At 39.1% G+C, this 17,803-nt stretch overlaps 1 protein-coding gene across 3 annotated transcripts in view; it reads right to left on the minus strand.

Annotated features, from left to right (window-relative positions):
• The window catches only part of NIPBL (NIPBL cohesin loading factor), a 136,425-nt gene that overhangs the window by 13,293 nt on the left and 105,329 nt on the right, over nt 1-17,803 (minus strand). For all 3 annotated transcript variants that reach the window (XM_035100720.3, XM_035100721.3, XM_035100722.3), the window contains 18 exons: nt 16,778-17,009; nt 15,594-15,745; nt 15,080-15,160; nt 13,578-13,678; nt 12,225-12,363; nt 11,115-11,197; nt 9,927-10,059; nt 9,240-9,383; nt 8,635-8,724; nt 6,895-7,109; nt 6,688-6,790; nt 4,824-4,922; nt 4,573-4,719; nt 4,083-4,217; nt 3,500-3,598; nt 2,158-2,211; nt 1,632-1,740; nt 313-449 (listed from right to left, as the gene is read on the minus strand). In XM_035100720.3, the coding sequence (XP_034956611.1) occupies nt 313-449; nt 1,632-1,740; nt 2,158-2,211; nt 3,500-3,598; nt 4,083-4,217; nt 4,573-4,719; nt 4,824-4,922; nt 6,688-6,790; nt 6,895-7,109; nt 8,635-8,724; nt 9,240-9,383; nt 9,927-10,059; nt 11,115-11,197; nt 12,225-12,363; nt 13,578-13,678; nt 15,080-15,160; nt 15,594-15,745; nt 16,778-17,009 (2,253 nt within the window). The remainder of the gene's footprint in view (nt 1-312; nt 450-1,631; nt 1,741-2,157; nt 2,212-3,499; nt 3,599-4,082; nt 4,218-4,572; nt 4,720-4,823; nt 4,923-6,687; nt 6,791-6,894; nt 7,110-8,634; nt 8,725-9,239; nt 9,384-9,926; nt 10,060-11,114; nt 11,198-12,224; nt 12,364-13,577; nt 13,679-15,079; nt 15,161-15,593; nt 15,746-16,777; nt 17,010-17,803) is intronic.

Consider the following 17,803-nt stretch of genomic DNA (forward strand, 5'->3'; position numbering starts at 1 on the left):
TCCACATGAAAAGGAATGCTTTCTGAGGCACAAGAGAGGACTCTCAACTTTCCCCCCAACCCATGATCTCCAGTTTGCAAATTTAAAAGCAGCAAGATGCTTACAATTGTTTCCTATGCAGCTAACCAATATAAAAATAAAGGAGTAAATCAGGGAAACCCCAAATTCCTCTGGAAATAGGCTACCAATGCCTGGTGCCTAAAAGCCAATAGGGAAAGCCAATAACTTTGCTGCTTCCAATTTTCACTTCAAATCATGAGTTTCACATAACATAAGCAGAGGTAATGTGGGGAAACAGTAGGGAGTACTTACACTGCATTTAGTGGTAAGATATGGCTGCATGGTCATGGCATGTTTGACCATTAACTGGGGCCTGATTTTGCTGAATAAGAACAAAGTGGTTATGCAAGCTACCAAGCAACTTGAATTCACACCCTTATTGTCGGAATCTGCAAAAATAAGGAAAAAATGTAAGCATGCATGTATATACATGTGCACACACAAACACACTTAACTAATATTCCATTAAGATGTTCAAATACTGTATACAAAAACTGTTGTTAATATTATTTAGTATCATGTGCGTCCTGGATATATTATGGACAATTAAATCAACAAACAGAATTGGAACCGAAGCTGCTTGCAATAGCCAGGTCCATGTGCTACTTACTGCAGAGGGGAGAACTGTGAATATCTATCCCTTTCTCACCGCTTCTCCCTCCCCGCCGCCTCCCACAGAGCAGAGCAGGCATAGGACAGGGGTTCGGAGAGTCGCAGCGCAGTGCTTCTCCGAACCCCCAGTCCTGTGCCTTTCTCCACTGCCGCCCGCCTCACTCGAATATAAGCCAAGGGCAGCTTTTTTCAGCACGTTTTTGGTGCTGAAAAAGTAGGCTTATACTCGAGTATATATGGTACTTTCTGGTTTGGCATGACAACATCTGCTTCCCCTGCAACACTCAAAGCTTCCATGGGAACATTATTTAGATGGGTTTTGATTTCACAAGTGCAGAACTATTGCAATTCAGTTTAAGACCATAAAATGAGCATAAAAAAACTGCACTGTGTGCTTCATTTTGTAATGGATATAGTTCTGAAGGCTGGGTCATAAAATGCTTTCTCTCAATGTGAACAGGTCCTCCTGGACCTGCTTTCTAGCTACACAATCACATGGTCAAGTGTATTTCATTTATTGAATTTATATCTCACTCTTCCCCTCTAAGGGGACCAAGACAGCAAACACATCCACAACAGATTTTAAAAAGCATTTTAAAACAGTTACCGTAAAAAAAAATCTAAAAAGAGTTACAGGTAAAAACATTTCATCCAGTGATCTCAGGATGGCCCTTACAGTATTCTTTAGCCACCAAATGCCTGAGTAGACAGGAATGTTCTCCAATTCCTCCGGAAACTGTGTTGGAGATACCCACACCTCACTACATGAGGTTTATACAGGGTGAGTCTTTTAAAAGAGGCCCCGTGGAACATGTGTACTCTGTATCCACGGCGCCTCTTTTAAAGGACTCACCCTGTATATGAACACACTTCTGCAATAATTTGAATTCTACCTGGAGCTCTGCTACCCACAAAAAATTTGACATAGCTTATGAATGGAATGCAAATAACTGTTTTACCTGCCAGAGATTCTTCATACTTCAGAATGTGTTCAACCAAATTATCCACAAGCTGAGTACAGGCTTTCTTTACAGGCTTATATGAAGCATCTTCTTCAGATTTTAGTAACTACAAAGATACACAATATGGACAATGTTGATACTCATGGCTAGATTCTGAGAATATACAAGCCATCTTCATAAGAGAGCATGTAAAAATAGCAAAGAGCTATATTTCTGCCACACATGGGAAGCAACTGTCAATAGGCCAATAATTTGCAAGCAGAGCATTGGATCAAAAGAAAAGTGTGTGTAATGGGGTTGGAGGAGGGTGACTTTCCTCACACCCTCCTGGCAACCTCCTCTCCAAAATGGCTTCCCAAAAAGGTATTGCTCCCATTTGTGGAAGCAACCTCAGGAATCCACCTTCACCTTCAAATTCCCACTCCACAGCCTACCCCATTCAGTAGGGCTATAAACCTCAAACTGAGGGAATTCCATTTTTAGAAAGTAAAATGTAAGATATCTGAACAGTTACAGTACTTACATTTTGAAGAAGCTGTTCAAACCAATCATACCCTGTATCTCTACAAGCTGCGACCTAAGAGAAAATAAAAATGAAAATACATTTGCATGTAACTTTTCAACAGTAACATATGCTAATATTAAAACATCAATAAGTAAAGGTAAAGGACTCCTGGACAGTTAAGTCCAGTCAAAGGTGACAGCTTTCTAGATCATGTGGCCAGCACGACCGCTTCTGGCACAACAGAACACCATGATGGAAGCCAGAGCACACGGAAACACCGTTTACCTTCCCGCCACAGTGGTACCTATTTATATACTTGCACTAGTGTGCTTTCAAACTGCTAGGTTGGCAGGAGCTTGGGAGAGAGCAATGGGAATTCACCCTGTCGCACTGCCGACCTTCTATCAGCAAGCCCAAGAGGCTCAGTGGTTTAGACCACAGCACCACCCACAATAGTAATATACCAAATGTAAGTTTTTTCTAGCCTTATGACTATTGCTTTGGGTTACTGTCCCTTCACTCTGTCTAACCTACAATATTTTTGGAGCAGGGACCTCTTTCCTGTTAGGCTCTATAAAGTAACATGCTCATTCATTGTATTAATAGGTTTCTGAATAGCATCTCAAATATTTGAAACACCATCTAAGTTCATTAATTATTAACTTAAGACCAATGCAGGCCAAATATGTTTTTTGAAACAATGTCAAATAAACATGAAATCTGCTTTATATAAATGAAAACTATAAAAATATTGTAATTACTGCAGGAGTATTGTTAAACTCTCCTGAAAATATTTGATTCCATTTAACGTTCTGTTTACTTAATCAACTTCAATCCTACATACATGCTATATACTAGAATAGTTGATCAGTTATAGGGAACCTCACTAAAGGCCCAGAGTATTTTACAAGTATCAAGAGAGATGTGTGCTACAAACTGCAATATTTGCTTGAGCACTACAGTATGAGAACTCTCAGCCTTTAAATAATTACAGTGGTAACTCTGGTTAAGAACTTAATTCATTCTGGAGGTTCATTCTTAACCTGAAACTGTTCTTAACCTGAAGCACCACTAATGGGGCCTCCTGCTGCCGCCACGCTGCCGGAGCACAATTTCTGTTCTCATCCTGAAGCAAAGTTCTTAACCTGAGGTACTATTTCTGGGTTAGCGGAGTTTGTAACCTGAAGCGTTTGTACCTGAAGCGTTTGTAACCCGAGGTACCACTGTAATGAACAAACACTAGGGACAGAGGATAGTCACCAATCATGCCAAGGACAATAACAAAATTAGAACACATTGGATACAACTCAATTTATCACAATTGATACATTAGTCAATGGGAACAATAGCACTCTCATACCACATCTGTAATGTTCAATATTTTCCTGGTCATTGCTTCTTTGTCATTATGGGGAGTTGGAGTAAACCACAGCTTCTGGAATGTCTCATTTACCAGTTTCTGGAAATAAAATGGATAGCTATTGATTAGGTAAAAGTAGCTTGCCACAGTCTCTAAACTACCAACAAGAGTCTACAAAAAGCACAATCCACTAGACACACATCACTAGCAGCTCAACTTGAATGGAAGGGAAATAAGCACCAATATAGCCTAAGTCACGCAAACCCCACCCTGCCGAAGCAGCAACCACCCACTGCTCACAGATCCAAACACTGCTTTTGAGAAGTGCTTTAATCCCTGCTCAGTCCCGCTGTCCCGACTGCACAATCTTGTTACTTGCTGGAAACATGGCATGCTGCTAAAGCAGGATTAATCCCTGTCCTCATACACATGAGCTGACATCACTAGTGACTTCAGCGGATGGACAGGTGGGCCTGGTTTGAGGGAAATGGCCTCACAGGCAATACTGGAACCCCTGCCGGCCAAGATGGACCCACAGGTCAGAGGCTGCTCACCCCTGTAGTAAGTGATTCGTTTCCTGTACCTTAATGCCTTCTTCATCGTTGACTCTGCGAATCATTTTCACACACATTTCTGTAATTTTGGGAAATGTTGGTTGTTCAATGCAGATATCCCTAAGAATCTTTATGACTCTTTTTCTGACACTAATACCAGTATCCTGAAAAAGCAAAAGAAAGAAAAAATTTAATATTAAGATTTTTTTTTTTAAACCAGCATGTTACCCATCTTACAACACATAGGGCAGCTATAATAAGCTGATTAGCAACAGATAACTAATATAATGTCTATTAAAACACGACCACACAGTACCATGATTAATAAGCTGAAACACTTAGTTAAATCCTTACAAATGGGGGGGGGGGTCTTCTTAATGCTCACTATTGCCATTTGAGATGCTTGTCAGAAACTATGTTTCAACAGAGGTGAACAGAGGACCATCATATTTATTTTCATCATAAAGAGCTATGTAAAAATTGAACTTATAAAATGTTAGAATTTAAAAGTAGCCATACCAGTATTCGCTCGATTAGCATGTCATAATACTGTTCAGCAAGCTGTGGTCGACAAAGCACAAACCGACCAAGTAATTCCACGGCTGCTTCTCGTACACTAGTGGAATTGTCCATCAACCGTCCATGGACACCTCGTTGCATGTCAAGCTATAAGCAACAAGAAAGAAAGAAAAGAAAAGTGAGGGAAACCATAAAAGCTGCTTGTGAGAATGGAAGAATGTGTGTATGGTAGAGTGTTTTCTTTTGTTTACCCTGGCTAGAATGCTGGGATCTACAGCAACAACCTCAGACAAACACTTCATGGCTTTTGTTCGAACAGCAATTGCATTTTCACCAAGCACACGCAGAATCTAATAAGAAAACAAAACAAAAAGGGCATTTTATTTGCTTTTGAAAAGTAGCACGCAATGTTTAACGAACAAAAATGAAGTGAAGAAACATGCTAGAATTGAAGTAAAATGAAAAACCAGCTAATAGAAATCTAACATAACCTCACCAAAGGGGCACTCAGTCAAACATATTAATTGCACCACCCCATTTCACTCCATGTGAAAGGTCCACATGTGTAGCCAAGCCATTATTTGAAATAGCCAACATTCCCCTCTTTCAAATCCTTTAACATGTGCACACTTGCATATATGGAGGACTGGGGGCAAGAGGTGCCTTACGTCTTGATGACATTTGAAACTGGCAGAAGCAGAAAGTGTTTGCCTGCTCCAAAGCCCAGCTTATTCCAAAAGGAGACTGGGTAGGGGCACCCTGTGTCCTACTTGATTCACTTATGGGGTGGGCAGGTGCATCCATTACCCATGACACTTCTCAAGAATGATGTGAATTGAAGACCGCTCCAGAGAATATTACAGCTGGCTGAACTGTAAGAGGGTAGGATTTTCATTGGCCATCACAGAGAAAGCACTTCCTCCTTACCAAAGATGCATGATTTTGGGGCCAGGAAAATAAGACTATCCTGTCTATACCACTGTTGGGCAGATACATCAGTGCATTGGAACTCACTACAGTGCGCCTTGGCTGCTTGTATTAAATATGGTCAGGGAGAAGGTAAAGAGAACATCTAGGCCACAGCACTGGGGCATTTGCCCCGGTAAGTGGATTTGTGGAGGGCCTGCCCCTTGAAATGAATGGAGGCTGTGCAACAGCAATGTTGGGTGGATTGTGCCCAGAGTGATATAAAATATGACTGCTTGCTTGTTGATAATGCCTTCTTTAAAGAGGCATCTAAATATGTGTTTTCTTTTGGTATTTTTGTGATAATTTTGGATCAAGTCCTCCATAGTAGCTATTTCATTATTCTTTCTAGTTACAGGTAGGTAGCCGTGTTGGTCTGAGTCGAAGCAAAATAAAAAAATTCCTTCAGTAGCACCTTAAAGACCAACTAAGTTTATATTTTGGTATGAGCTTTCGTGTGCATGCACACGAAAGGTATCTGAAGAAGTGTGCATGCACACGAAAGCTCATACCAAAATATAAACTTAGTTGGTCTTTAAGGTGCTACTGAAGGAATTTTTTATTATTCTTTCTGTTTTTTTAATCCACTCTGGTCAAGAACCACAATGAAGGCCAACAAATTAAACAAAGTAGGAGTACACTTGTATTTCTGGAGGCCTAACATGGTGACCCATTCAAACATGCTTGCGTTCCTATTAAATATTAATATAATCAAGCTACTGAATTACGACATTCATCATGGCAGTACCATGCACTGCAAGCAAACTACTAAAACTATTTTCTATTTTGAGTTATTAAGCTGCTCTACTATGATGTGTGAATATACACTTTATGAGGTAATAGCCTTAAAATTCAAGAATGCAAATGAAGTATATGTAGGCAAAAGACCATTATCCTTTTAAGACACCCTTTTAACTTAAGGTTCTTGTTACAAAAATGCACAGATGAAATAAGAGTTCAATGATGTGAAATGCATGCAGGATAAAGAAAAATGTTGTGGAATTGATACATAATTATGGAAGCATGTGGTATTACCACGACCTATTAAATACCTGCGCTTAACAATGAACAGATATTGCACACTACCGCATAAGCGTTTGGAACCAGGAAGCCAACTGTATTTCACTAAAGACTTCTGGCACAGTTTACCTGTGTCAAATAAATATCGAAGCTCTGGGCAAACGGCCTCATAGAGGCCAAGTAGCGAACAATCAAGCAAGCATCTTCATAGTCCACAGTATCAGAATTCATCCTGTAATGAAGTGGTAGAATATTGCTTTAGCATTTGCTTATCAACAGAAGAATATAGCAATACATGAACACCAAATGTTGTTTAGTAAATAAAAATGAACTCACCTTAATGTACTGAACTGAGAAGGTGCCGTTTTAATGATGTTGCGAAGAAATTTTTTGCGACTTTCTGCTCTGTGCATGATTTGTCCCGTTGTCTCGATTTCTTTTGCATGGTGTGTCCCTTCAGATGAATCATCATCCTTCTGAGTTTTCATTGCTTTCTCAGTCTCCATAGTAGTGTCCCGAAACCACTGTGCTATATAAAATTTCCGAGAAAACTGGTATGGCAGAAGAGAGTGTGGGAAAATAAGTCCCAAAAAGGACAATGTCAGAAAGTGTTTCATTGCTTCTACTGTTTGTTGGATAGGCTTATGTAGTATATTATTAATTGATGAAAGCTGCCTTGAGTATTTTTACAGCATCAGAAAGGAGGGATATAGATTTTCTTAAATAAATAAATAAGAACGACACTAGTATTTTAAAATATATTGATATAAGTTATTGTTACTGGAAATAAAGCAGGGCATTTCCATATTTCAAGCCAACTACATTTTGAATTACATATAGCTGGATTTATCAACTGTATTTTGAGCTGCATGTAGTTGAATTTACCCCAAAGTCATTTTCATGTACAAGAGTTAATTCAGTTTGCAAATACACTTTAACTCCTGGATTATTTACACTACAAAACATGATAAAACAATTATAAACTGATTTTTAGAGTCTATGATAAACGAACGTGTTCCTCTATTGCTTATTAAATGTGACCATCATAAAAGTGTTATGGCCTACTCTTCACCTACCCAGAGTGCCTCTGTCCATGATAATACAGGGCTGCTTACATGATAGGAAGCAGAGTCAATGACAACTATGGTATATTCTCCATAAGGGAGAAGGGCCACATCTCAAGGCATAGCACATGCTTTACATTCAGAAGACCCCCAGGTTCAGTTCCCGGTATCTCCAGATAGGACTAGGAGTATAGGCAGTACTGAGCAAGTTAGATCCAAAATCCACAACACTGAACACTTGGGACTTTTCACTTTCACTTATGCAAAAGCAGCATAACATTTAAAAAATAGCAAAACTTATTTGTGACACATCCGAGGAGGTGCAACTCCTGCTTCAGCTTCTCAAACTTCTAAGAAGAGAGCAGGGGAAATGTCTGATTTGCACTTCCATGTTTGCTCCTTTATTTGAACTTTTAAAAAAAAATCACTCAAGTTGTTTTAGTAACTACCATCAAATGTGGTTCTGTCATCTCTTTCTTAGGTTATATTATAACCCCACAAACTTTAAAAAGAAAAAGGTACTGCCAAATTGGAAGAACGAGCATTTTTATACTGAACAGTGGTGTAGTGGTAATTTTTTAGTGCAGGAGCTTGTCGGGACAACTCCCAAACTTCCTAACACTGGGTGTGTATGAAGCAGAAAACAGTTTATAGTAAAAAGAGACAATTTGCTTGTAATACTAAAACACTGACATGTAAAGCTCAGCAGGGAAAAACACTTATTTTGCCAGTTTTTTGCCTCCTACTAGAAAGCTACAAGTAACATGAACTTTGTAATTGTTGGTATCAATCTCTACATAACCTTTTAGATGTTCATACATACCACCTTTCTATATGTTTAACTTGTGGTGCCTGTATATCCTAGTTGCAGTTTAAAAGTTTAAAAGGCAGTAGCCTTTGTGCCACCTCCTCTATTGGTGTGCTAAGGGAGAAAGGCTTAAGGTCTACAGTTGATGTGGACTTCAAGACAGAAAGGGTTAAGCAGACTTTCACTTAAACAACTACAACATACCACTAGTGATGCATCAGTTTCTGTATTTTCTTCCAAATAATCTAACAGTGCCTTTTGCAGTTGTTGAATTTCATCATCCCCTCCTGAGACCTGTAACACATAATATATTTTAAATAAAATCCACACCCTTCCCAATATCAGAAAACACTAACTTGATCTAAACACACTTTAAAGTAAACAAATTACAAAACACACCGGGAGCATCAATATGTCACACACAACATGTTAACACACAACAAAAAAATAAATGGTATCAAGCACAATCAATTAGTAGCAAGTGTGTGAAACACCATCTCCCAGGAAACCTGTTGGGCTGCTTCTGCAGCAAATTTTTATTTTGCCATGAAATTAAACATTGTCTCTTGCCCACCCTCCACCTCCCACTTCATCCCAGCTAACAGCTGGATGCTCCCAGAGGTAACTGCCGCAAACTTATATTTTAAGGGTAAGCTAATCAAAATGAGAGGCCAAAAGCACTCTTGATTTTTGAGAGTAACACAAAGAAGAAATCTCACAATTCTATTTTTCTCATGGTTTTGTTTTATGGACACTAATCTCTACACTGAAACCTGCCTTAAAATAATCAACAATAGCTTCACTCAAACCTGTTTTAAAATTCGAGCTATAGATCCCTGATCCATTTTGCTAGTGACTGCATCCTTCCGCAGCCGTGCTGCTACGGTACCAAGATAGTCGAGTGATGCCACCCTCAAAGCCATCTCTGTAGATTTATTACTAAACTGATGGACCTAAGAAAACAAAAGAAAAAAATACATAAACTTCATAATTATTTCCCTCACATTTCAAGACAATATTGCTTGATCCTCTCCTACATAATGGGAAGAGTTCAGTAACATTATTTAGCATTTCACATATAATTCAGGCGACTCCAAATCAAAAGCCCGAACTTCCCCATCCTCTCTCCATTTGTAAGAAAATTTCTTCTGCCTCTCATTTAGCATATCTTTACAGTTGACCAACATTAACTCAAGGACACTTCAAACATAGCTTTCGAAATCTGGACATTCGAACATGGAACAGTGATAATAGAGCAGGAGGCAGAAGAATTCAAAGTCTAAAAGAAGGAAAAGGAGTGAAATTGCCTGTTCTTCATCCCTCATCCTAGTTAAGGACCACTCTTATATTAAGTCTTCACCAGCTCAAAGCACATTGCACTGCATGCAACATGCAAATTCAGTACAATAAGACTATTTTAACAACTTACATCAAAATAAGCAAGCCATTATTAAAAGTGAAGCAGAATTATTGCTTCAAAAATCCAAGTATCTTACCAACAGTCTTCCCAATAGACTAAGTAGTAACTCCGCAGCTGGCCATTCTGGTTTGTTGACAGTGGAAAGGAGATCCTGAACAAAGTTCTCAAAGAGTGGCCTATAATCTTCTTCCCCTTGCTTGCTACCACATCTGTTTGAAGAAAGCAATGAAAAGGGAAAAATAAGACATAATGAATTCACCTTTCAATCAATCCTAGTTTTTTCTTTTAAGTTTTTAGTGAGAATTTTCTGGCACTATATATATAATCTGGCACTATATATATATAATCATAAATGTGGAACAATATAACAGTAATAAGCCTGATAATCACACCTGGGAGAAGTAGTATGCCTTAACATCTTTTTGATGCCAGGTTAATGAGCACTAAATATAAAAGCCTCCCTGGAACAAGCCCCTCCCAGTTCTAACATGGACAAGCTCATAAATGTCAAGAGTTATCCAGAATTGAGGGAGGGACAAAGAGAAGAGAAACTCTATGAGGGAAGGGTGGTTTATGATGCAGAAGTGTTTGCATGTAGTTCATGAAAATATATTATTGCCACTGAATGCCAGCTTTGGGGTGATTCTGAATGTCTCTGGGCATTTTGAGAAGCAAAGTCCCAATGTTCCTTTCTCTGTTTGTGTGGGCAGATATCCAGACTGTGATAACTGTCCAACAGATCTGACATTGGAGCATTTGATGACAGGGATGCTGAGGGAACTGCAGCCCTGATGAAAAGTATGATGATGATGATGATGATGACGACGACGACGACGACGACGACGACGACGACGACGAATGAAACAAGGATGTGTTGTGCTTTGTATGCTAGAGGAATGCAAAACTTGATCTACTAAGCAATGGTGGAAGTAGATAATTTTTTCACCAGGGAGGGTAGAAGGAAACAAAAAGGCTATAAAATTTTCTGAACAATGATGTGTGTTAGATGTCTATTTTGAGAGCTCTGCACACAACCAATTTATGCCATAGGTCTTTGGTAGAGTGGGATAAATCCTGATATTTGATATATTAGTTTTCCAGGGAGAAAGAAAGAATTATAAAATTGTAAGAGCTTACTAAGGGAGGTAAGGGTAATATTTAGCATGATCCCTGCCTCTTGAGCAAGTGGAAGGAGACAAAGCCCTGCATGGACAGCAACACAGAAATAAAACTTATAACAAATGAACAGTTGAATTCTACTCACTTCTTGAGAAAAATGGAAAGGAAGTTTTGTGCTGTTCTCATGGCTGTTTCATATGAGTTTGTAATGAGGACATCCTTGTCCACCTGAAAATGAACACAGCGCCTGCTTACTGAATGTGTGTGTTGATTTATGCAACACTAAGTACAGTATAATACATACGTTTCTCAACTATGGACAAGAAGATGCAACCTTGCAATCACTTTTGAGTCTAATGAACATGAACAAAACCGTATTTACTTGAACCTAACGCTCACCTTTTTTGGACAAATCACGCTGTGAAAATTAAGGTGCACATTAGATTTGATGGCACAATTATCATATTGGCCTGAATATAAGCCACACCCAAATATAAGCCACACCTTTAGAATTGAAAAAATACATGCCCGAATATAAGCCGCTCCCTTTCTCTCTGCTCCTGGCTGCATACTGAGGGGGGGGGGCTGCATTACCAGCCACCTTTCCCCTTCCTCGCTCTCTCCCTTCCCAGCCTTGGGGGAGAGGACGGGGGGGACTATGTGCAAGGCGGGCGTTGCTTTGCTCCGCTCCTGGCGCTGTTTGCCTTGCGCTCCTGGCTGCATACCGTAAGGTCACGAATATAAGCTGCACTTTAACTTTTCATGGTCAGAATTTTTTTTGGGGGGGGGGGCGGTGAGGCTTATATTCAGGCCAATACAGTACATTCACCAGCAAATACTTTTTTTGGTTTCAAGGTTCTGAAAATTGAGGTGCTCATTAGATTCGATGGCACATTAGACTTGGTAAATATAATTCACTCAGCCAACGAACACATTGTCATCAAATAACTCAACCTCAGTTAACTACAGTTAGTTGAATATTCATTGCTCACAGTTCTTTCAGTCTATCTGCTCTGTTGCCCAGGTTTTTTTCCTCTCTGATATATTGTGTTTACTTGCTTCCTCTCTCTTCAGTGCCTTTTCAACTTCTCCTTTCAAGTGTCACCAACTGACATTTCCCCCTTTGCTCTTTCTCCACATTCCATGCCTGACCCATCACTGGCTCAGCATTCCATGAATTCATAATGATAACGGTAAGAATTATATGAACATATGCTAAATACATATATCTTCATAAATCTAAAGCTTTTTTAACCTTTTTATTTGACTCCTCTTCAGAATTAGAGTCCTTCTCGCCTGATGGTAGATGTACAACACACTGAATTAGTTGTAGCACCAGTGCAGTCACCATTTGAATATACATAGGTTCACCATCAGTGTCACTGCTGTTCAGTCTGTTGAAAAACACAAATCTATTTTACTAATGTTAAAAATGAACCCAATGGAAAACACCAAAACCCTTGGCATTTTTTTCAATTGGCTTCAATTATTACAATGATCTCAAATCTTATTCCCACAAAAGAGATGTGGTTTTGCATTCAAACTAAGCTTCCCACAAAGAGCAGTACATTTCTGGAACAAAAGTTGATCCAACAGAAGTGTATCACTTTACTTTGAAGCTACATGATTTCAGCCAGGGATGGGAACTTTTTCCTCTTGACTACAAGCAAGGTTGTAGAGGAAGACCCCTGACAAAAGCAGGACTTGGAGTTGATGCTGAATTGAAGTCCCACTTTCAGCATGCATCAACTGCATGTGAAAGCTTTGGATCAGGAACCCCAGTGGAGATTGCAGTTCTGAGTTATGACAGCAACCCACACCTTCAGAAGGGATCAGCAGCTCCCAAGTGCTATGGAACAATTGGGAGTGTACTTCTAGGCTTTTGGTTGTTCCTTTGCAATAATAACTTTACCTGTCCTAAACCTAATACTGGGTGTATATACAGATTGACATGAGGTGTGTGACATGGAGAAAACAGCCTCGTAGGCCAAACTAGACCTGCTGGGTCTAATTTGGTCTGCAGGCTAAACTTTCCCCGTGCCTGATTTAAGATTCCTGCCTCACACTCATACATCTCCTTCCTTCAATGTTATCCCAACCCTTCCTTTATAGCATTCAGAGTGGCATGCTTTGCATGGCTTGATCCTACACTATGCACCACCCCTCTTTTATCATCTTATCAAATCGGTGATGTAGGTTGGGCTGTAATAGTAGCTGACCCAGGTCACCCAGGGAGTTCCATGGTGGAGTGGGGATTGGAATAGATGCTTGCCTAGACTTAGTCCACTAAACCTCACTGGCATTTCGTTAACCAATATTCAGTTAATCCATATTTTTTTAAAAATGAAAAAATGAAAAAGTAGGGGTTGGTAGGAGTTTTCCCTCATCTGACATTTGATGTGTTTTCTACTTTCCCAACAGCCACAAGCCTTGTATGCAAAATCTGCCACTAGACCTTAGATTCAAATCCCAACCCTGCAGTTATGCAGACATAGTTTGGCTTAGCATGCCTCTTGAAGCAGGCAGTATACAATAAAATGTCTTTAAAAACCTAGACTTCTTCAAAAGATGGGAGGAAAGGGAGAGAGAAATTAGCACTGTACATTACCTGAAGTTCCTCAGACTTCTTTTGCTGGTTGGTAACCTTGCAAGTGAAGTGAAAATTTCTTCTAATATCAACTGCCTATGCTTTTCATATCTTGAGAAGACCTGAAAAAATTTCATTATTTTTATTAATATGTATTTCATTTCCTGTTTATTTTGCTGTCCAAAATACAAACTATTTTACAAACACACACACACACACACACACACACACACACACACACACACACACACACTTATTAAAACATAAAGTCATTTTCCTATTACCAATCAATATTTATAGCCAAGAGGTATGAATCCAGATTGCAAAGGTGGTATTACTGTAAATGTATTAAATGGTTTAAAATTATTTTGGAGAAGGTACTACTAACATTAGTTTAAGAGAGTTGAAAATACCAACTCAAATTGTTTTCTAGCTTTCTAAGTAAATTTTCAAACCTAGTGAGGCTCACCAAGTTGTTCACACACTGAGCTATCAGGCTGGACAAATTATTACACTTTTCCGTGTATAAGACGAGGTTTTTTTTTTTCTCTAATGTTAAAAATCTGAGGTCGTCTTATACATGGATAGTGCAGAGGGGAGACAGTCTATTGGTTGCAGCCACGAGCAGGAGCTTGTCAGCGGTGATTTGGTAGGTGATTGGTGGCTGCGGCAAGGACTGCTGTGGATTAGCTGTTGCTGCAGCAATTGGGTGTGTGAATGCCGGCTTCTGTTGGCGAGTGGCCTTGGGAACGCTTGCGATTTGTAGCGTTTGTCAGCCAGGTTAGTGATTTATGGCAAACCCCACCCCCCAAAAGCTCAACAACCCTGGGGCATCTCCCCGCATTTTCTTAAATTGGAGTCCCCAAAAACAGGGGTCGTCTTATACATGGGGGCGTGTTATACACAGAAAAATACGAAAACTGCTTTAAAGCTGCTATCCTAATCTACATTGCTTCAAAAGAAATTAAAAATCAGCCGAATCTGCATTTGCTATAGCAATGAGATTTCTTTCTCAGGGATATCTCCTTGTAGGTTTTCAGGTACTCTCAGCATGCCCAGAGTCAGGTTAGTGTCCCATCATAGACACTATCAGACATGGTCTCAGAAACATAATTCCTTAACCCTTTCCTATCATCAAAGTTGATGATAGGAAGAGTCACGAAGAGTCAGACACGACTAAACAACAATCATCAAAGTACAGCAATAGATTTGTTTGATCGGCAGTGCTCCTGCCAGCATATCCTTCCTTGTAACAATTAAAGTAAATAATGGTGTGAAAGATCGTTGTTTTTGTTGTACTTTTCTCACAAACCAGCTGCAATCTGGCTTATGAGGCAAAGCTTAGTGGGAGGTAGTTCAGTGGGGAAAAGAACCTGTTGCCAGGCAAAGTTAGAAGTGAGGGTATGACCAGGACCAGATTAGGTAATTCATGAATGCCACCCCCGACAAAAGTTCCTTAAAAAACCAACACCAGAAGTCATTCATTTCTTTACAATTAAATATTAGTTAAAAGGTGTGCTTACTGCAGTGACAAGTTTGATGGCGCATAACTGAAGTTCGCTGACATTTTCTACAAAAAAAGGTGTTATCCCCATTGAAGAAACCTATTAACAGAAAAGGAAATACATACATAAATTCTCATAATGCTTGATAAACGAAAATAAAATCTTTTCAACAGAAAAAGACCTCTGATCACCATCTTTTTATTTGTATTCTCCAATTCCCTTACTAGTAGCAGTAGCATACAACAGTGATGAAAAGCCCCTCAGATTTAAGACAGAAAAACACATTTGTTTTCCTTGGGTATTTTGCAGTTATTGTTTTTCCAAGATGCATATGTTTTCCATTCATATATATTCATAACTGACTGTCCATGTTGCCTTAGAAAATAATTTTTAAAATCTAGTAGCTTAAATTTAAGAAGTTTCATTATTACTGCTTGTAAAAGGAAATAAACATCCACCGGAGAAGAACTTTAGACCTCTGTGTGTGTACAGTAGAAGAAGAAAAACTTAGGATAAAATGGATCAAACTTACCTGAAGAATAGTGGTGTCAGTAAGAAGCTGTATCTCCAATAGTTCAGCCAAACTGCTAACAATATCACAAATTTTATTGTACAACATCACGATTACTCTTTGCTTGTGGGTAGAACACTTGGCACGCTTTGCTTTTGAGCTTAATACACCACCTAGTAAATTTTAAAACAAGACACATTTTTTAGAAATTTAGCACAATGCAACCAATATAAAGCTCATCAAGCTCATATCTCCCGAGATGAGATATAGTCAACCAAGTTGACTATAATAAATCAAGTTGATTGTATGTATTGTATGTATGAGGGGGGGGGGAGACCTTCTGAAGAGAACACTTAATGAAGCTTTTACACCATTAGGTATGCAAATTAAATTTACTCAAATCAATTATGAAAGGACACCAAATAATTTCTGACTATTCAGATCCTGGCAGGATTTTCCCATAGTCAAAATTTTCAGGGAAAATACAACTTATACTTTAAGTTGCAGCTGGCACATCTAGCAATGGGAATCCTCTAAAGCACAAGCCAATATTTTGAAAAATACAAGAACTGCATAATGAAAAAGAAAAGAGACTGCTGTGATGTGCTTTGCATGGGTCTATCAATAGCTATATACTGATAGACCATCTAGCAACTATCAATGTCTGCTAGCTGCAATGTCATACAGTTGGAAGCAGTAGGCTTCTCAATACCAGTTGCTGGAAACCACAGGAGGGGATAGTGGTATTGTGCTCAGTTTCTGCTTGTGGGCTTCCCATGGGCATCTGATTGGTCACTGTGAGCACAGGATGCTGGACGAGATGAGCCACTGGTCTGTTCTAGCAAGGCCATTCATATGTTCTTATGGGGCTGTCCTTAAACCTAGTGTAGAAGTTTCAATTGCTCCAAAATGAGCTGCCAGCTAGTCAATCAAATTGTTTTACACTTGTCTGAGCTTCAATACTTTAAACAAAATATATCTAAGTAAAGCTGAAAAGGGCTTACTTTACATTAGAGTGGTTGGGGAAACCCGGCCATATGGGTGGGGGAAGAAGAAGAAGAAGAAGAAGAAGAAGAAGAAGAAGAAGAAGAAGAAGAAGAAGAAGAAGAAGAAGAAGAAGAAGATGATGATGATTTTGGACCTGCCTGTATATTCTCTACAATAGTATGGTTTCAAAAAGCAAGAAATATATCCATTGTACTAACCACCATGAGGGTCCAATCGGTAAACAGGATCATACTGAGGATAAAGTGTGTTCTGTAAGTGAAATTTAGTGTATTGAATAACTCTTTCTATTACATCTTCAATATATACAGCTTTGGGCATGTTGGGTGATGTCATAATGTTGATAGCTGTAAGACAGGCATCTGCAGATTTTGTGACTCTCTCCATGATCAAGTCTCTCCATAATTTTTCCTCATCTTCAGTGTCGTTATTCTGCAGAAAAATTCAGAGTGCTAAGTTTAAAAGAAAACATTTTTTAAAGCAATCAGAGAAAATAAATGTGAGCAAAGTTTACGCAGCAATAGTTAATATATCAATATGAAAAAGAGTAGTGATTAAATGAAATGAACTTCCCATTGCTGGTATTTTAAAACCTCTCAATAGCCAAATGCAAACCAGGAATCTCTGTGATATATTTCACAATGCTACAATCTCAGAAAAACCCTTCCTAAAGTACAGTTACCAACTTTTTCACCAGCCGCACTCTTGCGTCTAATCAGCCAGAGCTTTTTTCTGGTTAGTTAGTAAGCCTCACGCAAAATGACAACAGTGAGGCTCACACTGTTCAGGGCAGTATTAGAGCCTTACTCAGTATTTCTTCATCCACTGAGATGAACTCTTATAGAACATCATTTCTGATAAAAAATTTCTGCTCTTTTCCATCTTCTGTTAACCAAGTAGGAAACCATGAGTCAAGAAGAAAGAAGCGACACAAAAACAGGGAAAAGTCACTCTGGAAGATCTCCTGTTCCAACTAAGGAATATGAATTTACAATTCAGCTGTTTCCAGTAACAGGAAAGTAAGAGCATTACCTCCCTCTCAAAGTGGAAGGTAAATAAGTCACTCTAAAGTCTAATTCTGTAGAATTTTGCATGATATGGATAAGGCATTATATAGAGATCACAGCACTTTGCTGCAGTATTCCTTTAAGCCAGGGGTTGTCAACCTGGTCCCTACCGCCCACTAGTGGGCGTTTCAGGATTCTAGGTGGGTGGTAGAAGGTTCT

The sequence above is a fragment of the Zootoca vivipara genome, chromosome 10 (assembly GCF_965207765.1).
Source record: "Zootoca vivipara chromosome 10, rZooViv2.hap1.1, whole genome shotgun sequence".
NCBI lineage: Eukaryota > Metazoa > Chordata > Lepidosauria > Squamata > Lacertidae > Zootoca > Zootoca vivipara.